The sequence below is a fragment of the Dipodomys merriami genome, unplaced genomic scaffold, assembly GCF_024711535.1.
Source record: "Dipodomys merriami isolate MVZ:Mamm:240054 unplaced genomic scaffold, mDipMer1.0.p SCAF_22, whole genome shotgun sequence".
NCBI classification, from domain to species: domain Eukaryota; kingdom Metazoa; phylum Chordata; class Mammalia; order Rodentia; family Heteromyidae; genus Dipodomys; species Dipodomys merriami.
The window spans coordinates 18,296,851-18,322,224 of record NW_027203604.1 but is presented as its reverse complement, the minus strand read 5'-3'; the positions used below and the strand labels follow the sequence as shown (position 1 = coordinate 18,322,224).

Genomic DNA, 25,374 nt, shown 5'->3' with positions numbered 1-25,374 from the left:
ATTACAAGCGTGAGCTACTGGCGCCTGGCTTAAATGATTGTTTTCCATAATACTCATCATTTCAAATAGGGACTTCTTAAGAACTGACACCCCCTGGAAACGTGATTCCTTTGCTGAAGAGGACAGAATGTGAAGCCACGAACCATTGATCAGAAAATGGCTGTTCCAGCTGGGGCTTCGGGAGTTTTGTCTCCCTCTCTCTAATGACTTGGTTGAGAACGTCCAGGTCAGACAAATTTGTGTAGGGCTGGGAAGCATTGTCAAAGAGCTCCCAAAGTGTCACACCCAGTGACCTGCGGGAAACAGAACACAGCGTAACACCTTCAGTTAACATGCTAACACAGTTCTTAAATCAGCATTCAACATTGGAGGAGCAAAAGCAGAGGCATTGCCATAAAAATCAGAATGCAAGCCTGGAGGTGAAGGCTCTCTTGAGTTCAAAATCCAGTATCAATTTGTTATATGACAACTCTATGAGTCTAGCATGATTATAGGGATGAGGTAAAATGTATGGAGACAATAGAAATACTCTGGAATCAGAGGAAAACCCATACACAACATCTATAAACACCAGAAAGTATCTTAGAGAAACCTTCATATGAGCAAAAATTCTGAAGTTCCCTGTTAGAGCCATGTGTTTCCTGTCTACATCTCCTATTCCTCAACACTGGGGGGCGTCGAAGCTGTCTGGTGCCAGAAGAGGTCTTGGGTTTTTGTGACTGTGGTGGGATATTCCCCCTCTGAGCCCGTGAGGCCTGCTTTCATGCTTGGTCCTGTCTCCATGAGAATGGCCTCAGGCGCAGGTCCAATGGAGCTCCTTTCTTTTCTTGTCTTTAGTCTTTTGCATTGCCTTCTATGCCTGTCTTCCAGAAGCAGCTACTATCTATTGCACAGCCTGCTGTGAGCAAAAAAGCCGAGCAAGAACAAGAGGCCCTGAGTTCAAGCTCTAGAACTGGAACTACCTATCTACCTACATACATACTCACATACATAAATGACTTCTGGGATAAAAGTAAAAGCTTTTTCCCAACAATAACACAACTTTGGGCAGATGTAGTTAAACATAACTGAAGTACAGTAAATTCCTTATACTACTCAGGAAAGATGGTTAAGAAATTAGTTAACATTAGATTAAGTGAAGGACATGCAAGATATAATTTCTAGGGTAACCAAAAAAAGCATCTTCCCAACAGGAGGGGGAAAAAAACTTTTTTTTTTTGGTCGGTCATGGGGCTTGAACTCTGGGCCTGGGCGCTGTCCCTCAGCTCTTCAGCTCAAGGCGAGCGCTCTACCACTTGAGCTACAGCGCCACTTCCGGTTTTCTGGTGGTTTATTGGAGATAGGAGTCTCACGGTCTCTCCTGCCCGGGCTGGCTTTGAACCGCGATCCTCAGATCTCAGCCTCCTGAGTAGCTAGGATTACAGGCGTGAGCCACCAGCGCCCGGCTGGAAAAAAAAGTTTTTAAAAAACCAACCCAAAAAAGGTAAAAGAAAGGGAAAACAGAAAAAACAGAAAAGCATCATTAAAAAAATGCAGCTATCAGTTAAGAAAACTGTGATTAAAATTATGGAGTCAAAGATAAAGGCACACCCTTTTAGCATCCACTAAAATGATCGCATATAAACCACAGCATTGTATAACAGCCCAAACCTTTTCTGGTTCTCTCATCACCTCTATGTTTGCTTAGTGAACATCTATTCCACACCAGGCCCCAGGCAGGCACAGAATGTACCAGACCTGGCTCTGCATTTAGGGAGAAAGGTGGGGAAGTGAAGGACACGAGCACACTTGTGTAATAGCTCTGCTGTCCCAGAAGTGTCTCACCCATCGGCACCCTTTGTTTCCTACTTCTTGCAGTCACTCTCCTGCTCAAAGATAAGGCAGCCCTGGCTACCAACGATACATACCAGATATTACTGTACTTAGTCTGATCCGCAGTGAGCAGTCTGTCTTGGAAGCTAGTTACTAATTCTGGAGCAGTCCATCGAAGAGGGACAATTTTTTTATCATCCGTCTCAATGTAATCCTCCTGTGTGGTTGGAAAGCACTGAGTTTTCATGGAATTATACAAGTGGTGAGCATAATACAATTCCAAGACATTCAGAAAACACATACCTGGCCACAATATCAATCAGAAGAAAGTGGGAATCTTTGGGAATGGGAGCATGAGGTGTGGCTTGGCAGCCACGTGGGCTCTGCGAGATGGGTGCTGAGCCCCAGAGTGAATGCTTTCCCTTCCTGGGTAAGGACTAAGCACACTGCCCTTTCAGCACTGACCAGGGGCTGTGCTGGCTAAAGCATAGGCTTAGAGCTCACGCCCTGGGTCATGGGTCCTCACTCCACCATTCACCAGTGATGCAAGGCTGGGCTAGCTGAAGACCCAGGACCTTGTCTTTACCTACCTACATGGGATGGGGGTAAGGGCTGATGCTGGCTCCACCTCAGTGTCAATATGCTACCTCTCAGTGGTTGCTGCACAGGAAGCAACAAGACACTGGCAGCAATGGCAAATAACCCACTTACAGTTACACAACATGCCTTGAAAACATCCAACTGGGCTGAAGGAACACAGATGATCAGTTGACCTGCTTTCTTTTTTGTGTGTGCGCACGCACATATGCAAGTGCACCAGTACTGGGGCTTGAACTTAGGGCTAGGACACATTGTTCCTGACCATTTTTGCTCAAGGCTAGCACTCACTCTGCCACTTGAGTCACAGTTCCACGTCTGCCTTTTTGGTGGAGAGAAGTGGGAATCTTTGGGAAGGGTTCCCACTAGTTGGAGAAAAGAGTCTCATGGACTTTCCTGTCTGGGTTACTTTGAACCATGATCCTCAGCCTTCTGAGTGGCTGAGATTATAGGCATGAGTTACTAGCACCTGACTTTTTCTTTCTTTTTTTCGGGGGGAGGAGAGGTCCGGTCGTGGGGCCTGAACTCTGGGCCTGGGCGCTGTCCCTCAGCTCTTCAGCTCAAGGCTAACGCTCTACCACTTGAGCCATAGCGTCACTTGTGGCTTTTTTTTTCTCCCACTTATGTGGTACTGAGGAATCGAACCCAGGGCCTCATGCATGCAAGGCAAGTGCTCTACCACTGAGCCACCTTCCCAGCCCCAAGCACCTGACTTTTATCTGCTTTCTCCAGGGGAATATGTAAAAGATGCTAGAAAACCTAGATTTTAAGTTTACTGACTGAGCTTAAATTTTTACTGCAATGTAGTAGATAACTGTTTATATGACATATATTTTATTATTCAGATAATTGTTAGAGCTCCTGTGTTCATTCTAGATTTTATTTACTTATTTGTTATTTATGTTGTTCTTAGGGCCTGAAACAAGGTCTTGACGCTATCCCTGAGCTCCTTTGCTCAAGGCTAGTGCTCTACCACATTGAACCACAATCCACTTCCAGTCTTCTGGTAGTTAACTTGAGGTAAAAGTCTCACAGCCTTTCCTTTCCTGGACTGGCTTTTAACTGTGATCCTCAGATCTTAGCCTGCTTAGTAGCTAGAATTACAGGTGTGAACCACTGGTGCCTGGCTCATTCTAAAATATATTATGTGCCATCAATACCAAGTACAATTTTTATAGACAAAGAAACTGGAAAACTGTCACAAAAGGTGGTACACCAGCACTGACCCAGACAAACCATACACAGCATCACGAAGGTGACTGGAACAGACTCTGCTCCTAGGAGCAGGATCTCCATATCCAAGGCTTTTACCCTTTCTTCCAAAAATGGAGTGACATTTCTGAGATGCAACTTCACAACTGAAACTAAAATGGATTAGGGAGACAGCAGTTAACCCGTGGCTTACCTTGTACCTGCTGAATCCTATTCCATAATCCCCTACTTTCACGTTTAAGTCGGAGGTCAGAAAACAATTCCGCAGGGCTAAGTCACTGCAAAGATAAAGGACAAGGTGACCACAGGAATGAGGATCTAGAACTGGCACAAGGCAGGCCTAGCCACAGACAGAGACTTCCCCTAGGAATCACAATCTGTGACTAACTGTGTAAAATTCCCTGTCATAGAAAGGGAGTTACTACTCTATTCCCAACTACTTCACAGAGATGGCTGAGCACTGAACACCCAGTGAACAAACTGTGACTGCCAGGCTAACTACACCAACCACCCCTGCCCCACATTCTGCTCTACAAAATGAAGATATAGGGACTGAGGTCTAGTGTTTCAATGATCAAGAAAACATTCTAAAGCAGTTACATTGTTTGAATTTTTTTTTTTTACAAGTAAGTTAACAGACTGTTCGTTGTACGTAAAGGTTAAGGGAGTTTTTGTTTTTGTTTTTGTTTTTTTTTTTTTGGCAGTCGTGGGGCCCATACTCTGGGCCTGGATGCTATCCCTCAGTTCTTCAGCTCAAGGCTAACGCTCAACCACTTGAGCCACAGTGCCACTTCCTGGTTTTTCTGCTTATGTAGTACTGAGGAATTGAACCCAGGGCCTCATGCATGCAAGGGAAGCGCTCTACCACTGAGCCATCTTCCCAGCCCCCAACCCGTATTTTTGAGTGGTGATTTTCAGGACACCATCCCAAAGCTTTTAGTCCTGTGGCAGTGTCTGGGGAGGACTTTGGGACACACTTGGACATTATCATTACCACTATGGAATCTTCCAGTCTTAAGAAGAAAATGGGCTGGGACAATAGCGCAGTAGCACACAGAATACTTTCCTGGCATTTGAGGGCCCTAGGTTTGATCCTCCAGTACCACAAAGAAAATTTAAAAAAATAGGAAAATGGGGAATAAGTACCTACTTTTTGGAATTAAGGAAAGGGCAGGGAATGGAAGGGGAGAAGAGAGGGAAGGAAGGAAGGAAGGAAGGAAGGAAGGAGGAAGGAGGGAGGAAGGGAAGGAGAAAGGGAGGGAGGGAAACACACCAGTGGGCAGACAAAACACAGAAGTCAGGTTTCTTGTCCACAGGACTGAGTGGTAGCCACGTAGCTTTCACCAAAAGGTGTGGTCCTTATGGTGTACACATACAGATCTGACCTAATAGTTCCAACATCTCCCTTTTGAGACCAAGACTAAAGGCTGGATGCCCTCATCCCAGTGTGTCCCCTTCAGAGCTCAGAGCCATTTACTTTTTTTGTGCTAATTCTGGGGCTTGAACTCAGGGCCTGGGCTCGGTCCCTGAGCTTTACTGCTCAAGGTTAGCACTCTACCACTTGAGCCACAGCTCCATTTCCACCTTTTTTGATAGTTTACCGGAGGTAAGAATCTCATAGACTTTCCTGCCCAAGCTGGCAGGAAAGATCCTGGGATCTCAGCCTCCTGAATAGCTAGGATTACAGGCGTAAGCCACTGGCACCAGGCCCACTTACTTTTTATTTTTCCAGTAGTACTGAGATTCGTTTTACTACTTGAACTACACACATTCAGCCATTTAGGTGGTCCTCTTCTGTCCTCTCTTATGAAAGTTCAGGCTATGTGTCAAGACAGGGTGGTGTGAAGATGTGAGGGCTGAATGGAAGATGAGCAATGTATGCCCAGAGGCCTTTGGTTATCATGCTAGCTGATGCAGAATCTTGGCAAGAAGGAGTACTTCTCTATTCTTAAAACTCAGAACAGGAACAAGTGTCCTGGTGGGAAGAGATGCTTGCCAATTGCTCCCCACCTCTACCCAGCACTTCATGCCCTTCTCGGGCACCAGATGTCAGGAGGTGGGGAAGCTGATACCTGCCACACCACCACAGAGTTGAGCAATACTGGGCGAATCATGGGCATGTGGAGTCTAAGTTTCTTCACCAAATGACAGGGATGCACAGAAACAAAGATTGTAAAAATAAAAATGCAATGTGTTGGACATGTTCAAAGTGTTACACGGATTCAAGGCACAGACATAATTGGGCTGAAAACTGGTAACACTATTTTCTGCAGTCAGAATCATGTGTCACTGCACAGGTGAGTCCATGTCAAGGCTTCCCTGGGCAAAAACACAAACACAGCCAGCACATTTTCCTCTGGTTGAAAAGCAGATCTAGGGACAAGGCTACCCGAGCTCCCACCTGCAGAGCTCTCGGAAGGTGCTGGCTGGTCACTGGCAGCATTTGTGTGGGTTCCGGGACACAGGCCACAGGCCACAGGAGGCAGCAGAGCACTGGCTTACCCAGGCAAATCCAACCTGGAGCTCCCCCGTCCCTCTCTGGAGGGATTCTGCAAATGGCTCTAGGTACCTGGCCAGTTCAAATAACCACACCTCTGTTAAGAGGAAGCTAATGGCCCAGCAGGGAAGATCTTTTCTAAGAAGGGTCTCCATTCTGTAGAAGACACACACCAAGAGTTGGGCATGGAGGCCACACAGGCCACACTGAGCAGGACATGCTGTGCCCCCACCCCTGCCTATGGCAGTGGCAGGCTAACTCAGGGCTCTGTGCAGCCTCTGTGAACATCCCACATGCAGGGCCCAGAGGTCCAGGAAGACTGTGCCCAGACCATTCTGGTGGGGTACAAGCAGGCTTCCCAAGTCTTACTGGGCAGTCCTTACCAGCTGAGTAAACCTCTTGTTTACTGAGTGCACAGGGTACATATCAGGTACTGGCAAGGCTCTGGATACTCAGAATTCTTCCACTGTGAAATTCTGACTAGACCCTGAGGAAAGTGCCTCTGGCTGGAGTGGGCTGGCTGCTGCTGGCTGGGATTTGAAGGTGGTGACAAAATAGGACAAAGCGTCCTGTGCGGGTTTTCCTCTGGGCTGGGTGGATGAGAGTTGGGTGCCCAGGTTAGCTTGTGCCCAACTGGCTTTGGCTTACACATGCAAAACTGGACGGAGGGGCTGGGAAGGTGGCTCAGTGGTAGAGTGCTTGCCTTGCATGCCTGAGGCCCTGGGTTCGATTCCTCAGCATCACATAAGCAAAAAGAAAAAAAGCCGGAAGTGGCGCTGTGGCTCAAGTGGTAGAGCGCTAGCCTTGAGCTGAAGAGCTGAGGGACAGCGCCCAGGCCAAGTTCAGGCCCCACGACTAGCCCCCCCCCCCAAAACAAAACAAAACAAAAAAACTGGACGGAACACATGGAGAACACTGTTTTCAGGAGCAGACAACAACCCATCTGAGGCTCTGATGTTCTTACCCTGATGGGCCAGCCAGAAGGCTGCTTAGGTGTTATCTATACGAAGGGCAACGTGAGTCCCATGCGTTTCAGGACAAGATGGCCCACTCCTCAGTGTGGGTCATTGGTGGCTGGGCACGTGACAACACCACTGGCAGAACTGGGGTTTCTGGGCCAAGCACCTCAGGCTCCTCAAGACTACACCATAACCAGACTGGCTTGCAAGGTGAGCTACGCAGCAGCCCTGTCTAGCAATCTGAAGCTTCCCCTTGTGAACATTCCAGGTGTAGATGTTTTGAAGCTATTCCAGTTCCCCCATCAACATTCTCACTTTTGTCCTATTTGCAATTCCTTCAAATAATACTGAATAGTTTTGTTTCAGACAAGGGTCTCACTATGTAGCCCAGGCTGGCCTCAAACACTTGTGATTCTTTTGCCTTAGGCTCCTGAGCCTCAGGATTATAGGTGTAAAATGCCATACCTGGCTTAAGCCCCACTTGAACTAGTTCCATTCCCCAAAGGCCTTTCCTCATTTCTACATGAGATATATCACAAGAGGAGAACACCTGATCTGGACATCAACTAATTATGTTCCATGCAGGGAACAGAAAAACTCCATCCACAGCCATCACTTAGGCATCCCTCTTTGGTTGTCTGTACTGCCCTTTTCTTTCCTAAACACTGAAAACTCTACCACGAAAGTGACTATGCACAGGAACATAAAATGCACTGGCATGCCCCATGCATAGGCATGCAGTTCCAGCTACCTTGCCCATTAGCAAGATCCCAAGGCCTTATCTCACGTGTTTCTACAGTCTAGCTTCCAGACATCTTCTTTCTTGTCTTCTGTGTACCTGTCTTATCACTGGGCCCACTGTACCTCCTTCTTAATGCTCCCTCCCTTTCCTTCCCTCTCCCCTCCAACATCCTATGCATCCTTCTCTGGCAATTTCCAAACTGCCTCCTTCCAGAAGTATGTATTTTATGTTCGATTCTTCAAGGACCATTGCAACACCTTTTTTTTTTTTCCCCAGAGCTGAGGACCGAACTCAGGGCCTTGCGCTCACCAGGCAGGCACTCTTCCACTGAGCTAAACCCCCAGCCCCGCCACCTCCTTCTTCACAAGTCCTGCCTGGAGCTTCCAGACCAAAATAGCTTCAGCCCTACACGCATGCACATGCCATTTGTGCCTGGGCCAAACTATTCATTCAGTTACTGGTTGAGACAAACTACTCCCCATTCTAAGCCTCAGTGTAGTGCTCTGTTAAGGTTAGAGGCCACACCGGCCTCCTGGCTCGCAGGCTATTCCAATCTGCACAATCAACAAAGCATTCACAGAATGTTCTGCAGGTGCTGGGAACACCTAAATCATCCTGCCAAAGGAGAAGACATGTTAACTCTCCTGTTGGGGATCTAGCCCAGGAACAGCTGACTTTAAATACACATACAACCTCATCTCTACTCTTATCTGTCACAGATCTCTGTAGACTGTTCCATGAATACTTACTGAAATGATGAATTTAGTGTCTTCAATTTAACAACAAATCTAATCCACAAAAAGCCAAGAAAATTTAGAACTCCAAGGAGGATGAGGTCCAGCCTCATGATCAGCGTTGCCATGGCTCCTTCCCCTCCCTGCCTTGAAATCATTGAGTCTGTGAGGGAGGAGAATAAGAGCTCAGGGGCTTGACAGGCTCCACCTTCATCTGGGGAATCAGCTTTAGCCTGCCTTCCGGCTAGGGAAGACCAAAGCGTAGGCTAGGCTGCTACTCTCTTGTTCACCACCACCAAGTGTTGTGGGCTTCCCTACCTTGGACCCAGGCCTGGTGGAGGAAAGTCTGTTCCTATCATCACATGAAGATCTAGTTTCTTTCTCATTTAATACCAGTATTTGCCAAGCATTATCTTTGGCTTTGATTTAGTTGAATTAATTAAAGCAGAGTCATGCACACAGTTTTGGCCCTTAAAAAGACAACATTGAGTATGGCACTGGTAGAACCCACCTGTAATCCTAGCTACTTAGGAAGCTGAGATCTAGGATCATGGTTCAAAGCCAGCCAGGGAAGGAAAGTCTGTGGAGACTCTATTTTATTTTATTTTAGTCGGTGATGGGGCTTGAACTGAGGACCTGGGCACTATCCAAGTTCTTTTGCTTAAGGGTAGCACTCTTCCACGTTGATCCACAGTGCCACTTCTGGTTTTCTAGTGGTAAACTGGAGTTAAAAGAGTATAACAAACTTTCCTGCCCAGGCTGGCTTTGAAACCTGATCCGCAGATCTCAGCCTCTTGATTAGCTAGGATTACAGACATGAGCCACCAGCGCCTGGCCCTGTGAGACTTTTATCTCCAACTAACCACCCAAAAACGCCAGAGTAGAGCTCTGGCTCAAGTGGTAGAATACTAAAACTATCAAGAACAGCGCCCCAGCCCTGAGTTAAAAAAAAAAACAAAAAACAAAAAACAACTCAAGCCCAGTGTGGTGGTACACATCTAAAATCCCAGATTTCAGGCAGCTGAAACAGGAATATCATTGAGTATGAGACCAACTTGGGTTACCTCCTGGGTTGGAGTCTCAAAACACCAAAGCAGAAACCAGACACCGGTGGCTCACACCTGTGGTCCAAGCTACTCAGGAGGCTGAAAGCTAAGGATTGGGTTCAAAGCCAGCTCAGGCAGGAAAAGTCCATGAAACTCTTATCTCTGATTAATGACCACAAAAGCCAGAAGTGGATCTGTGGCTCAAGTGGTAGAGTGCTAGCTTTGAGCAAAAAGCTGAGGGATGGCACCCAAGCTCTGAGTTCAAGGTCCAGTACTAGCACAAAACAACAGCAACAGCAACAAAAAACCCCAAAGCAGAAGAATAAACTAAAGACTGGACACACAACTGGGTGCCAGTGGCTCACACCTGTATCCTAGCTTCTCAGGAGGCTGAGATCTGAGGATTGCGGTTCAAAGCCAGCCCAGGCAGGAATGTCCATGAGACTCTTATCTCCAATAAACCACTCAGAAAGCCAGAAATGGCACAGTGGCTCAACTGGTAGAGCACTAGCCTTGAGCTGAAGAGTGCAGGGACAGTGCCCAGGCCCAGAGCTCAGGCCCCATGACCAAAACAAAACAAAACAAAAAAATATTGGACACACAAGCTAAAGAAACTTAGTATCTGAAGCCCCCAGCCAGGGGTACAACTCTGGCTTTTTAGTAACACCATTTCCAAGGTAATATACATGCCACCTGACCTTAGGACTAACTCATCACTCCTCTACACTACCTGGCCACACCCGAAGGTTAGTGACTTCATTGTTCTCCAAACCTTAAAACCAGGCACTCCTGAGCACATCAGGCTCCTGGGCACATCACTGCCCAGCAGGCTCCCTGTGCCATCACCCCATACATCTGGGCTTAGCTGTGGAAATCTCTAGGCCACTTGTGGTAATGTGGCAGTAATGGAGGCTTGCTGTGTAGCTGGCCTTCACAAATGTTGTGCGAGCCATCTCAGAATGCAGCCTGCCTGTGACCCAGAGATAAGCTCTTTTTTTGGGGTGGAGAGGGGCATTCCTGGGGCTTGAACTCAGGGTCTGGGCTCTGTCCCTGAGCCTCTCTTTGCTCAAGGCTAGCGATCTACCACTTGAGCCACAGAGCCACTTCTATAAGGCTCTTTTTAAACATTCTATGAAAACAAACTTTAACTGGGGCGGTTTCCAGGGTGGCAACAACTTGAGGCTGGACAGGTGGGCTGTGCTATTTCATCCAAGGCAGGAAGTCCCATTTTGAGCCAACTTAAAAAGGTGCCATATGGAGGCGACCCACATAAGAACTGAAAATGTTGCCCACATGGCTACTTTTGAAAATGAAATCAAACAGCTGTTGCTAGTTGCCAGGAGTTTCTTTACTTTGGGCTTTTATATTTGAATATAATCCAGTCCATGTGATTTAGTTTATTATCTCTGTTTTAAAGTCTACAAGACTCTAAATTAGGTAAAACTTTAACCTAAGGCAACTCATGGGAAAGTACTATTTATTTACTGTGATGTCTTAGCCAAACTTAAAATGTAGTAGTGTGAAGGCAGTGCACTGGGCTCTGCACACATCTGACTGACCTGGCTAACTTCTGTTCCTGACTCCCATGCAACACACCCTGAACCTTCTCCACATTTCAAAGTCCCTAAAACCAGTAGTAGGCAATAATCATCTGTATCTAATAAAAGACAATACAAACATGTTAGATACCCATATTATATTTTTTAAAACTCAAAGATTAAAATATAGAACATCTCCATTATAAGATGAGTAAATCTTTAGATTGTGAAGTTTTGTGCAGAGGATTTTGCCTTGTCTTAAGAAATCCATAACTGCTCAAGCCTGTAATCCTAGCTACTCAGGAGGCTGAGATCTGAGGATCATGGCAGGAAAGTTTGTGAGGCTTTTATCTCTGATTAACCACCAAAAAGCCTGAACTTCTATACACAAACCCATGACCTAGGCTTTAAAACAATGCTTCACTTGCTGTTCTAAGCCAAGCCTGATATGGATGTGTATGCCAAGGCTAATGTCCTCCCTCTCTTCTGTCTGAAGTAACGCTGGCTCTCTGATAGGAGTCCATGCCTGTTACACCAACCCTCCCAGAGGTTTGTATTCCTTTCTGTTCTCAGACATGGTCCATACTCCTGCCTCTGCCTTCTGAGTGCTTCATGAGGTGTTTCCATCATAAAAATGGAGATAAACTATAAATGTATTTGAGATCTGCTTTGTGAACATACTGTACTTCACATACACCTCCTCAAGTCAAGGCACAGGTCTTCCTTTTCAGGTTTTTACATTGTTACATAACTTACTAAAAGTCAACTGAAGTGATGATGCTTGTTTTCCCCAGAGGTGCAAGAAAAAAAATTTTACACCTATCTTAAAACATAAGAGCTCAAAGCCTAGTAATGACTGGTAGAAATCTCCTTTCCCTGCAAAGGTGCTGGGTGTTTTAACTGTGAAAACTGCCATCATCACTGTAAAGCATGCAGGCTGGCCCTGAGGAATTCCACAGTTGTGGGTTGTGCAGGTTCCCTGAGGCGCTCACCTCCCATCCCTGGTCATCTCCACCTGCACACAGGTCCCTGAGGCGCTCACCTCCCATCCCTGGTCATCTCCACGGGCACTCAACCTCCACACCTCCCTCAGATCCTTCCTATCCATGACCCTCTATCTCTGAGAAGGCACTGAAGTCAAGCCTTCTGCTGGTCAGAAACCAATGCCATGACCTTGTAGGAAAAGATGCTGGTGGCCTACAGTCCCCCTCTTCTCTCAGGGGTGCACACTGGGACACATTATGAGCCTGAGCATTTAAGACTAAGGCTGACACAAAAGGATACACAAGTGACATGTCAGAGAGACTAGGAGAGTTGGCTCCCTACTCTGTGACATGTACACTTCTTACATACTTTGAAATTTTAGAAACATTTTCCAGACCTTAGGCTATGTTGTGATATTTTGTTGTGATATGTTGTGATATATTGCTTTAAATGGAGCCCAACAAGGCCCTTGCTACTTGCTTAAGTGAACACTTTCTGCTGCAAATGGTCCTTGGTGTCCCTTCCCAAACTGCCCAGCCTCTTTGGGCCCCCATCATGACACGTGATGCACACTCATGTTCAGCCAGACCCACCTGTGCAGGAAGTGCAGCTTATGCATGGCAGCCAGCCCTGCGGTGATCTCACACGCCATCCTCTGCAGCAGCATAGTCTGCGAGTCGCCACGCATGTGCTCATGCTCATTACGCAGGTAAGCCTTCAGATCACCCTGCAAAGACCAGTCCACATAAGTGCCAGCCATCTGCAAGCAAACCCACTGGCAGACAGGGGCCTTAGTTGGCACAAACTTAAACACTAAAATGACTCCAGAGGGGCTGGGAAGGTGGCTCAGTGGTAGAGCACTTGCCTTGCATGCATGAGGCCCTGGGTTCGATTCCTCAGCACCACATAAGCAAAAAGAAAAAAGCCAGAAGTGGCACTGTGGCTCAAGTGGTAGAGCGCTAGCCTTGAGCTGAAGAGCTGAGGGACAGTGCCCAGGCCCAGAGTTCAGGCCCCACAACCAGACCCCCCCCCCCAAAAAAAAGACTAAAATGACTCCAGAAACTACATAGGCTGGCACTCAGTAAACAATCTCAGGGTTGGGGATAAAGCTCAGTGAAAGAGTACTTGCCTAACATACCAGCCCCTGGGTCGATGCAAGCACCACAAAAAAATAAAACAAATAAAAAATTCAGATGGAGCAAGTCTTCATATTAGGAAAATTAATAATACACCTTTTAAAAATTCATTTATCTGTCTTTGGGAGGGTAAGGGTGGGCACAGCAATGGAGGAACCAAGTGTGAACAAATGCAGCAGTGGTATGCACCAGATACTACATGGAAAATGAACCACATATCTTGTGGGTAGAGACTGCAGGGAAAAACTAGGAGAGCAAAGGAAGGGAGTAACACTATCCCCAAAGAAATGTATTCATTACCTGACTTATAAAACTGTAACTCCTCTGTACATTACCTTTTTTTTTGGTAAGTTGTGGGGCTTGAACTCTGGGCCTGGGCACTGTCCCTGAGCTTTTCAGCTCAAGGCAAGCACTGTACCACTTGAGCCACAGCGCCACTTCCATGTACATTACCTTTATCTAAACAATAAAAAAAACTAAAGTAATAACAATCCAGTATTTCAAGGCATACATTAAAGATGTGTATCAGTGGCTCACACCTATAATCTTAGCTACTCAGAAAGCTGAGATCTGAGGATTGTGGTTCAAAGCCAACCTGGGCAGGAAAGTCTGTGATACTCTTGTTTTCAATTAACCATTGAAAAGCCAGAAGTGGAGCTGTGGCTCAAGTGCAGAGCACCAATTCTGAGTGAAAAAGCTCAGGGACAGCACTCAGACTCTGAGTTCAAACCCCAGTATTTACATTCACACAGACATATGGACACACAGACAAGACAGACAGACACAGACACACACAGACACAGACACACACACACACATACAGAGCATACATTATGATGCTTTTAGGGCCATTCTAAGCAAGATCATGTAAAATAAACCAGTAAAGAAAATATAAGTTGGGCGCTAGTGGCTCACGCCTGTAATTCTAGCTACTCAGGAGGCTGAGATCTGAGGATCTCGGTTCAAAGCCAGCCCAGGCAAGAAAGTCCATGAGATTCTTATCTTCAATTAACCACTAGAAGACTGGAAGTGGAGCTGTGGCTCAAGTGGTAGAGTGCTTGCCTTGAGCTGAAGAGCTGAGGGTCAGCGTCCAGGCCCAGAGATCAATCCCCCTGACGAAAGCAAGCGAGAGAGAGAGAGAGAGAGAGAGAGAGAGGAAGGAAGGAAGGAAGGAAGGAAGGAAGGAAGGAAGGAAGGAAGGAAGGAAGGAAGGAAGGATCTTACAATAGCAGAGAATTAAACTAAATGCAGAACAGAAGTCTCAAAACCCCCAAGAGACATGTGGCCAGACAGCTTCATCACACATGCCAGTGGCCATGACATTGCATGGAAGAGCAGCAGAGAGTGAAGGAAAGAAAGAAGAGGAAGGAAGCTCCTCAAGGCTGGTAAGCTCAGGTAACTCTGAGCTTTTTTACCCAGGGCCTATGAGCCCAGAGACCACTATGAGAAAGAGGGGAACAGCCAGGGCTGCTCAAGTGGGACCAGATCTGGCCTGGTGACCTGTATCACCTGTCTGGAGGAGTACACTTTTGAGGAAATAATACTGTTCATATTCTCTTTCTGACATGAGTAAGTGCTGGCTAATGTGACTTTATTCCATATGAAAACCTTTACTGATCAGGTAATGAAATGTAGAAAACAAAGCAATACCCTTGCTTTTTCTTTCAATTTGAATTGAGGAAAGACTCAGAGGATGGATGCTTTCCTTGACCAAAACTCAAGGGCATATTGGTTTTTTTGTTTTGTTTTGTTTTGTTGTTTTTTTGTTTCCTCTGTATCCCCTTCAGTGCCAATAGTCCACAGGGAGAGGCCAGGCAATGGTTCGGGGCCACAGTTTGCTTTGGCATGACACTGAGAAGCCCAGGGGGATAGGCCTGCCATAAATCCAATCCACACATTCAAGGGCACATTTCTTTCTTCGTGGGGCCTGAACTCTGGGCCTGGGCGCTGTCCCTCAGCTCTTCAGCTCAAGGCTAGCGCTCTACCACTTGAGCCACAGCGCCACTTCCGGCTTTTTTCATTTTGCTTATGTGGTGCTGAGGAATCGAACCCAGGGCCTCAGGCATGCAAGGCAAGCGCTCTACCACTGAGCCACCTTCCCAGCCCTCAAGGGCACATTTCTTATGACTGACCAGAGAGCGCTGACCAGTGGACTCCTCCCACGCTGGAACTTTAACCACACGCCCACACTTAATACGGAGTGCATTGTAACCGCACTTCCAGCCCCATGCTAGGGGTTGGTGCGTGTTTGCCCTGGCCTCCGGTTCAGTCACCTGTGCACTTGCTGTGCCAATAACACTCTGGCTTCTTGTTCTGCCACCATCACCACCTGAGAAGCTCTCATCATGTTCAGGGCTCTCTGGGTCTGCAGAGGAGCAGTGCTCTTCTTCAGCAACACCCAGTACCACCCAGCCCCCAGCTCACAGCTTTAGTGCCCTTCGGTTCCTTTGTAAGCATCTCATTGTCTCATTTCACCATCAAGGAGAAGGAGATACATTGGTACCTCTTCCCCACTTTATTTTTTTTAATTTTTTTTTGGGGGGGTCCAGTCGTGGGGCCTGAACTCTGGACCTGGGCGCTGTCCCTCAGCTCTTCAGCTCAAGGCTAGCATTTTACCACTTGAGCCACAGCGCCACTTCCGGCTTTTTTCTTTTTGCTTATGTGGTGCTGAGGAATGGAACCCAGGGCCTCAGGTATGCAAGGCAAGCGCTCTACCACTGAGCCACCTTCCCAGCGCCCCACCTTTCCCCACTTTAAAAAATAAACACCCTTCAAATAGACTAGGCTTCAATCAGCTGTGGGAGTTCTGAGATAATTAAGTTAACCCAGATGAATTCAAAGTACTTCAGATCTGCAGGCAAATGGGCTTTCACAGAATGGGCCCACACAGAAACCAAACCCAAGGACAGCATCGGTGTACTGCCATTACAGATGATGGGGACACTTGAATTCTTTCAGCTGGCTATGCTTCAGCAACTCACCTACAGAAACAATTATTCTCTCCAGTGTGACACTGTGGTGATGCTGTAATAGATCTGGCCAATGATTAAACCCAACAGCTCCCACCCTACTGCTCTACCACCACAGGGTGACCTGTTCCTGCCAGAGCCCTGAGTGAGTGATCTGCAAGATTACAGAAGGTGGGGCCCAATCACTGCCCTCTTGGGTGGTACCCCAGTATATGTTCTAGACAGTTCCTCGAAGTGCTTAAGTACATTTTATTATTATTATTTTTGTCAGTTGTGGGGCTTTAACCCTGGGCCTGGGCATTGCCCCTGATTTTCTTCAACTCAAGGCAAGCACTCTACCACTTGAGCAACAGCACCACTTCCAATTATTCTGTTGTTAATTGGAGATAAGAGTCTCATGGACTTTCCTGCCTGGGCTGGCTTTGAACTCAGATCTCAGCATCCTGAGTAGCTAGGATTATAGGCATGAGCCACTAGCACCCGACCAGGTACTACATTTTAAAAGAAAATCTTCAAATTTTTTTTTTCTGGTCCTGGGGCTTGAACTCTGGGCCTGGATGCTGTCCCTGAACTTTTGCTCAAGTCTGGTGCTCTACCACTTGGGCAACAGCGCCAATTTCAGCTTTTTTTTTTTGAGTAGTTTATTGGAGATAAGAGTCTCACAGTTTCCTTCCCAGGCTGGCTTCAAACTGTGATCCTCAGACCTCAGCCTCCTGAGTAGCTAGGACTACAGGTGACACCACTGGCACCTGCCAAGAAAACCTTTAATTACAGTAAACATCTTTGTAGTAACAAGTACCAAATACTGATTTGCACTTTCTAGTCAGACACTGGATTAGTTCTGTTAACAGTGCTTAGGGAGTACACACAGATTAAATCTGGCAATGTTTTCTGAATTTGAATAGTTTACTTCATCCAAGTTTATAAAATTTCTCAGCAACTTCTCCAGCACCCCAAGGAACATTTTCCTTCTGCAACACTAGATGGCAGCACAGGGTCCCAGAAGAAGCCCTGACCCAGTAGCAGGGCAAAAGGTTTCCCCCAAGTGACTTCATTCCAACATAAAGACTGAGCTTCATCTAGAGTTTTTTTTGGGGGGTGGGGGGCAGGGATCGCTCATGGGGCTTGAACTCTAAGTCTAAGCACTGTTCCTCAGCTCTTCAGCTCAAGGCTAGCGCTCTACCACTCAAGCCACAGGGCCACATCTGGCTTTTTCTATTTATGTGGTACTGAGGAATGAAACCCAGGGCTTCATGCACATGAGGCAAGCACTCTACCACTGAGCCACCTTCCCAGCCCCCTATAGTGTTCTTGCAGGACACTGAGTGTAAGGAGCTCAACTGAATCCGAAGTAAAACACAACAACAAAATACCTTTGTAACTCAAAGACTATTGCACTACTCCCAATCCCTGCCTAGGTTCAGCCACCCTCTGCCCTCTGCCCTCTACTCCAATACATCACCTTCTCCCAGCTCATTCACTCTTTTTTTTTTTTTGTCAGTCCTGGGGCTTGAACTCAGAGCCTGGGCACTGTCCTTGATCTTTTGCTCAAGACTAGCACTCTATCACTTGAGCTACAGTGCCAATTCTGGCCTTTTCTGTTTATGTAGTACTAAGGAATGAACCCAGGACTTCATGCATGCTAGGCAAGCACTCTACCACTAAGCCACATCCCTAGCTTATTCACTGTTGTGACCTCCCAAAACTCAGTCTCCTCAAGTCCGCCATCTCTCTCCATTACAATGCTTAAACAATCTTCCAAGCAACTATGGCACAATGCAAACGTGTCTTCTGGCTCTACCAGATCCCTTCGTGCTGGCCTACCATTTTTTTCTTCACTTCCTGGACAGACTGCTCACAAGCCTGGTCTCTTCTGCTGGCTCCATCTCCTGCCCTCTCCACTTTCAAGAGTCTCCATATATACTTCAACCCACTACTACAATTCACACTGCTCTGCTAACCAAAGTTCTAGGGCCTCCCGGGGCCAGCTTTAGAATAGGATCCTCCTATCATCACCTCCCATGTAGCTGGGATTACCATGCCCAGCTCCTTCCTTTTTCTAACACAAACTTCTCCTCCTAGCTTTGAGGGCCCAGTCACCTGTGTTTCCTGCAGCTCACTGCCCCTTTGTCTAGTGCCCTTTGCTGGCTTTGCCCCATGGCTTTCTGAGGGCTGAGAGGCAGTTTAAACCTAATATGAAGAGTATAAAACCCAGTCTGCTGCATTTCAGTAAATGCCATCCCCAACTTCCAGCCTATCGGGCCACAGATGTCCCCTGGAGATCCTCTGCAGACCCTTCCCCAACCTAGAAGGCCACTGTGATCCTGCAGTCTGCAGTGCATCCACTTGCAGGTGCTCTGTGATAAGCCTTAGGGGTCTCCTGCTGCTTCCTGAGCCCAGCAGTGGTTTAACATGAATCAAGTCATTGCTTCCTACCATTTTGTCATTAGTCTGTCACTGCCACTAGACAGGCTGGACAAGCTGGGGATCTGGCCTGTTCCTCACAACAGTGCTAGACACACAGCTCATTCAATGAACACCTGCTTGCTGGGTAAAAGTCCCAAATTAAAGCAGGGTCACCCACTCTCCCAAAGTGGTGCCAACCCAACATTTCAATTAACATCTATTAATAATAATGCGCTTCGAAGTAGATCTGTAATTTCAAATTTTTATTGGGCTTTAAATCTGTTTTATTGCTAGGTTTTATTAAACCTAGCCAAACCCAGCTCCCGTGGGAAAGAAGTTAGGTTGTTTAAGCAGTATAATCTCACTGGGGTTATTGGGCAGTTTTGGCTCTGCAGGACAAAGGCTGCAACCTAACCTCAGGCACAGGGGTCTGGATCACTGGGGACCTCGCTCATGGCACTGTTGCCAGTTTTCAGAAGGCAAGCCTGCAGGGAACTGTGACAGACCAGCACTTTCCACACCAACAACCCAGCTAGATATGGGTTTTGACTCTTCTAGCAGTAATACCCACTCATAAAGAAGTGGATCCTGCAGGGCACCAATGGCGCACACCTATAATTCTAGCAACTCAAGAGGCTGAGATGTGAGGATTGAGGTTCAAAGCCAGCCCAGGCAGAAAAGTCCATGAGACTCTTATCTCCAATTAATCATAGAAAAACCTGGAAGTGGAGCTATGGCTCAAGTGGTAGTACACTAGCTTTGAGTAGAAGGAGCTCAGTGACAGTGCTCTGGTCCAGTGTTCAAGCCCCAGGACCAGAAAAAAAAAGAAAAGAAGTGGATCCTTACTAGCATGCTTTATTAGACTCACTATATCTAAAATAATATCAATTTGGGCTGGGAAGGTGGCTCAGTGGTAGAGCACTTGCCTTGCATGCATGAGGCCCTGGATTCGATTCCCCAGCACCACATAAGCAAAAAGAAAAAAAAGCTGGAAGTGGCGCTGTGGCTCAAGTGGTAGAGCGCTAGCCTTGAGCTGAAGAGCTGAGGGACAGCGCCTAGGCCCAGAGTTTAAGCCCCACAACCGGACCCCCCACCCAAAATAAATAAATAAAATAAAATAACATCAATTCAACAGTAATCCACAGTAACAGATTGTAGAGGCCTTTTACTTTTCTGTTGGTGCTAAGTGCACCAGTGCAGCCCTCTCCTAGTTCCCAATGCCCACCACCCGCTTGCTCTCTGGGCAAAGGGCAGCTCCCACGAAGCCTCTGCCACTGTTGGCAGTGAGGGACTGGCACTGCAGTACAGGAGGGGAAACATGGGGTGGCACAAGAAGCAAATATTAGGGCGGAGGGCACAGCACTAGAGCAGGCAGGAAGTAATGGCCACAGCAGTCAGGGTCACCTGTTGTGGAGCCAATGCCATGCTGTTCCAGGCAGCAGCGAGGTATGGGAGGGACATGGCCCCTGACAGGCAGCAGGACGCCACCACCATATGCTGGGACCATGTCCTCCCTGCCCAATCACCCTGCACCCTAAGCCTGACAATGCTGCTGTTGTCTCTCAGCATACATATCCCCCTGACCTTGGCCTCCTCACACCTGGGACTCCATGTACTGCTTTTCTATGTGACCTCCTTAGGTCAGGGACGTGTCGTTCTCTGTAAGCCTGGCACCTAGTGTCCTTGGTCGTGCAATTATAAATGAGATATCCACTAATTGGGCATTTTCTGTGCAAAAGGGCAATTCTAAGAAACACCAACCACTGGGTGTAACACGGAATCCAGCCACTAGTTAAAAGACCCACTATGGGAGCAGTAATTCCATGCCCTCAAGCAAGCCATGGAACAAAAAGTGGGCCTGAGCTAGACTCTCAGCCTTCTTATCTTCTGGACACCCAGCACACGGCTGAAAAAAGCAAGAAGGAACAAAGGTCCAATGCCTGGCTGGAGTTGGCACCCAGTACCCTCCTTGCCTCTTGTCTGTGCAGGCTGCAGCTGAGTTTCCATCCAGGACAAGGAGCAGACGGGGCACCTAGACTCTGCCCAGTCAGGTCACTTGCTCTTCCTAAGACTGGGGAAGTGAATTTCTGAGCAAGGGACAGCACCTTGCATCCCAAGCAGGTTTTGCCCTCTCTCACCTCGCCACTGCTGATGCTTCCAGAAATCCAGACCCAGAAGCAGTATGCAGTAAAAGGAACTGACGCACTAGCCAGAAGACATCCTGCAGAAACACTGCCACCCTGGAGCCCAGCCATGTAATCCATGGCACTGACGAGCAGGAAGTTCCTCTCTTCTCTCTGGGGTTTGAACTTGAAGCCTCATGCTTGCTAGGCACATGAGCCATGGATTCTTTTATTTTTTTCCTTTTTTTTTTTTTGGGGGGGGGTCCGGTCATGGGACCTGAACTCTGGGCCTGGGTGCTGTCCCTCAGCTCTTCATTTCAAGGCTAGCGCTCTACCACTTGAGCCACGACACCACTTCCGCCTTTTTTTCTTTTTGCTTATGTGGTGCTGGGGAATCGAACCCAGGGCCTCATGCATGCAAGGCAAGCACTCTACCACTGAGCCACCTTCCCAGCTGAGCCATGGATTCTTAAGCCATGCCTCTATCCCTTTCTGTTTATTATTTTTAGAATAAGAGGCTATATTTTTGTCCAGGCTAACCTAGACCTTGATCCTATCTATACTTCCTACATCTGAAATGACAGGTGTGCACTACGCCGCTATTGGTTGAGATAGGATCTCAGAAGTTTCTGCTCAGGCTGGTTGTGAACCACAATCCTCTCAATCTTGACTCCTAAGTAGCTGGGATTAGATGTAAGCCACCATACCTGGCTCTACTCTTCACCTCAGATTGAATCCTGATTCCTAGTGATCTGTCTCCCTGCCTTCTACCAACATGAGCAGGTGCTGCTGCACCTCCAATATGGCTCATTGTTTCTTCCACCCTTTCCCGCCTGCAGAAAGTATGTCCTCTTGCTCTCCAAGACACAGAGCACACTTGGTTGTAGGCCAAAGTGCTGAAGAGAAAAGCAGCAGCTCCCTCTGAAGCTGAGCAGTCAGACTTGCAGCAGCACTGTGACTTGCCACTTCAATCTTCACTTAGTAGTTCTCATGTTTACGCAGAGGAGATTTCTATGTGGGGCTTGTAGGGACGGAGGAAGCACGGTGAAGGCAGCAGGCTGACACGGGCTGTGAGGGCAGGGCTGGGGGCCTTATCACCTTGGAATTTCTTGAGTGCCATGCCAGCTCTTGTGTGCTCAGTACATTTTTGCTGAAAGAGATCCTGAACCAAGACTCCCTGCCTTGACACTGGTGAGAGTACCTGCAGCAGCTGTGCAGCAAGCTACATGCAACATTCTCTCTCTACACCCTCTAACGCAACCCTGCCATAATCTTCACCACCACCAGCTCCAAACTCACTCAAACCTCCAAAACCTCCAAGCTTTCCAAAACCAGGCCAGCAACTCTACTTCCTATGTTACCTAAGCGTAAACTATTCTCTTCCTTTGTCCTTGCAGATGTTATCACTGGGCAGAATTGCAGGGCAGTGACGCCCGAGAAGGCCAAGGTTCACCCAGGTGCTTATGACCCAAGAAAACACAGAAAGCCAGGTCTTTGTAGCTGCAGCAGCTTACGATCAGGGTTGGTATGAGTGCCTTCTCTGTCCCTTGGCCTGGGCTAGAGGGCAGTTTCTGCCTTGGATTACATTCCTCTTCTCAGGCCAGCTTGTTTCTGGGAAGACTCTGGTCGTACAGGTGGGTTATACAGGTCATACAGGGCTCCGTGCCCTGAGCACACCTGTGCCGTTGGTATAGGTGGGTGGCCGTTAGCTTCCTAAGGCTGATACCCCCCTAACCACTCTGGCATATTGTGTCTGCCCAAACTTAGGCTGTACCTTGAGCCTACCTCTCAGTGCTGAAGACTGTTTCTGCCCCTTGAGGCTGTCTGGAGCCCAGTTGCTGAAGACTGTTTCTGCCCCTTGAGGCTGTCTGGAGCCCAGAAATGAACACAAGGCTGTCCATGGTGACTACCAGGCAAGTTGGAAGGACCTCAGGGTGTAACAGCTTTGACTCTGGCATGAAACTGGCTGTGCTAAGCACTGACAGAATTCCAAAGGGCAGACCAGCCTTTTCTGAAGACATGTGGCACCTGCACAACACATTAAAACTAGAAGGAAGTAATTATCAATGTGTGTGTCTTTGAGGAAGGAACGTAAGATTCCATTTACCACCTTTGCCACTGCAAAATGGGTCAGTGGGTTGAGCCCATTCCCACTGTGGGGCAGCCATCACCACCCAAGATACTTCCCTATCCTGTCACACTGAAACCACACTCAGGATGCAGACATCTTCTCTCTTCCTCCATCCTGGCCACTACCCTTTACTTTGTCTTTGGATCTGCCAGCTCAAGGTAACTCACATAAACAGAATTAGACAGTATCTGTCCTGTGACAGGCTGGCTTCAATCTACATGATGTATGAAAGCTTCCACCAAGCTGCAGCTGCCAAACTCTCAGGAGGTTCTGCTCACATGTACAAACCCTAAGCTTTCTTTCCATTAGGGTGCATGCTATATCCTGTTTGCCCATCCATGGGGAACAGCTGGGTAGTGTGCACATACTGGCCTCCATGAACACAGGGGTGCAAGAATCTAATGATGGCCTGCTCTCCCTTCTTTGGGAACAGCTCCACAAGTGAACTGCTTAATCATATAACAATTCTATTTTGCTTTTTTGAGGAATGATGATTGTTTAAAAAATGTTACTACTGAGGGGAAAATTGGGAGAGAGGAAAGGGGTGACACTGTCAAAAAAGAAATGTACTCTTTACCTGACTTAGGAAACTATAATATCTCTGTGTATCACCTTAATAATAACAATTTTAAAAATTTATCAAAAAAGAAAAAAAATGTTACTATTGACCACTGTCTCCACTCGTCGGTACACTGAAGTTAGAAGTAGCTATAGGGTCAGGCACTGGTGTTTCATACCTGTAATTCTAGCTATTCAGGAGGCTGAGATTTGAATCATCGTTCACAGCCAGTCATCCCCATACCGCCAAAGGAAGCTGGGGTGGGGGCGGGGGTGAGGAGGCAGGAATGAGAGCTGATGCTCAGACTTTTGGAGCAAACAGCTCCCAGAAAAACTTAAGAGGAGCCACAGAAAGTACATTTCCACATCACTTAATTCTGGGAGTTGGTTCACATAATCTTCCCCCACCACAAAGTTTGCAAGTCTATCACATATAAGTTTGAAGACTTACTCTAAGTACCTGGATATTATGTAAATTTAAATCCAAGCTCTAAAAGTGTTGAAGGGAAATTTTGTTTTTGTTTTGTCGGTTGTGAAGCCTGAACTCTGGGCCTGGGCATTGTCCCACGGCTCTTTAGCTCAAGGCTAGCGCTCTATCACTTAGGCCACAGTGCCACTGCCAGCTTTTTCTGCTTATGTGGTGCTGAGGAATCAAACGCTGGGCCTCATGCATGCAAGGCAAACACTCTACCACTGAGCCACCTTCCCAGCCCTGGAGGTTTGTTTTTTTTGTTTTGTTTTGGTTATTTGGTTGTGGGGCTTGAACTCTTGGCAAGGAGCTGTCCCTGAGCTCTTCAGCTCCAGGGGAGTGCTCTACCACTTGAGCTACAGAGTCATTTCTGTTTTTCTGGTGGTTAACAGGAGATAAGAGGCTATGGACTTTCCTGCCAGGGCTGGCTTTGAACTGCAATCCTCAGATCTCAGCCTCTTGAGTAAAAGCCCATCAGTATTAAATGTGGAAATACACAGGACAATGAATCACCACAGAGTTGTCAGCTAATACAATTACCAAAGGGGCTGTGTAAACACAAAGCTCTTTAGATGAGGGTCCACCAGCAAGCAGTCCAAAATACACCAGCTCTATCTATCCAAAACACCTGAACCGAAACCTTAAGGGCTTCTAGTTGAGTGCCTACTAAAATCTTACCAGGTCGCAGAATTCAAACACCAGAAGATAGGGGATTGCTTCTACACATTGTCCAGCACACTGAAGAACATTTGGATGCTGAAGAATACTAGCAAAAAGAGAAATTACAGCAATGTTCATCAAGAAGCACACTATGAAAATTGTTCAAATAATAATTCAAATTTTAGCATTTGCAATGATTTAAATATAGCACGATAGATGAGTGAACTGACTCATTCCTAGCTACTTAAGAGGCAGAGATTAGGAGGATTTAGGTTTAAGACCAACCTGGGCAAAAAGTTCATAAGAAAAGCATGTCATCCCAGATACAGTAAGAAGCATAAATAGGTCCAGACGAGCCCCAGCAAAAAAGCCAAGACCTTATCTCAAAAATAATTAGAGCCCAAATGGCTGGAGGCATGGCTCAAGTGGCTGAGTGACTGCCTAGCAACATGAAGCCCTGAAGCTCCTGTGTATCCACCCCACCCCCTCTAATTATACTTAACAGATAAAAAACTTAGCTATGATTAAATAATCCAAAGGCATTTTAGCTGAGTATTTTCACAAGTTCTACCAAAAAAAGTTTCATAAAAATGTTAAGAATCTTTAAATTTAAGTTTAATAATGTACTTTGAGGCAGCATTTAAAAGAAGAGAGCTGGGCACCAGTGGCTCACACCTGTAATCCTAGCTACTAAGGAGGCTGAGATATGAGGACCATGGTTCAAAGCCAGCCTAGGCAGAAAAGTCCATGAGACTCTTACCTCCAATAAACCACCAGAAAACCGGAAGTGTCACTGTTGCT

At 47.0% G+C, this 25,374-nt stretch overlaps 1 protein-coding gene and 1 pseudogene across 1 annotated transcript in view; both read right to left on the bottom strand.

Moving 5' to 3' along the window:
- Positions 1-25,374, bottom strand: part of Lmtk2 (lemur tyrosine kinase 2) — an 81,906-nt gene that overhangs the window by 11,188 nt on the left and 45,344 nt on the right. Inside the window, exons 6-10 of the mRNA XM_070033535.1 lie at positions 24,592-24,679; positions 12,715-12,848; positions 3,815-3,899; positions 1,908-2,029; positions 144-293 (exon numbers count right to left, since the gene is read on the bottom strand). Of these exons, the coding sequence (XP_069889636.1) occupies positions 144-293; positions 1,908-2,029; positions 3,815-3,899; positions 12,715-12,848; positions 24,592-24,679 (579 nt within the window). The remainder of the gene's footprint in view (positions 1-143; positions 294-1,907; positions 2,030-3,814; positions 3,900-12,714; positions 12,849-24,591; positions 24,680-25,374) is intronic.
- Positions 15,026-15,149, bottom strand: LOC138834964 (small nucleolar RNA SNORA42/SNORA80 family; annotated as a pseudogene).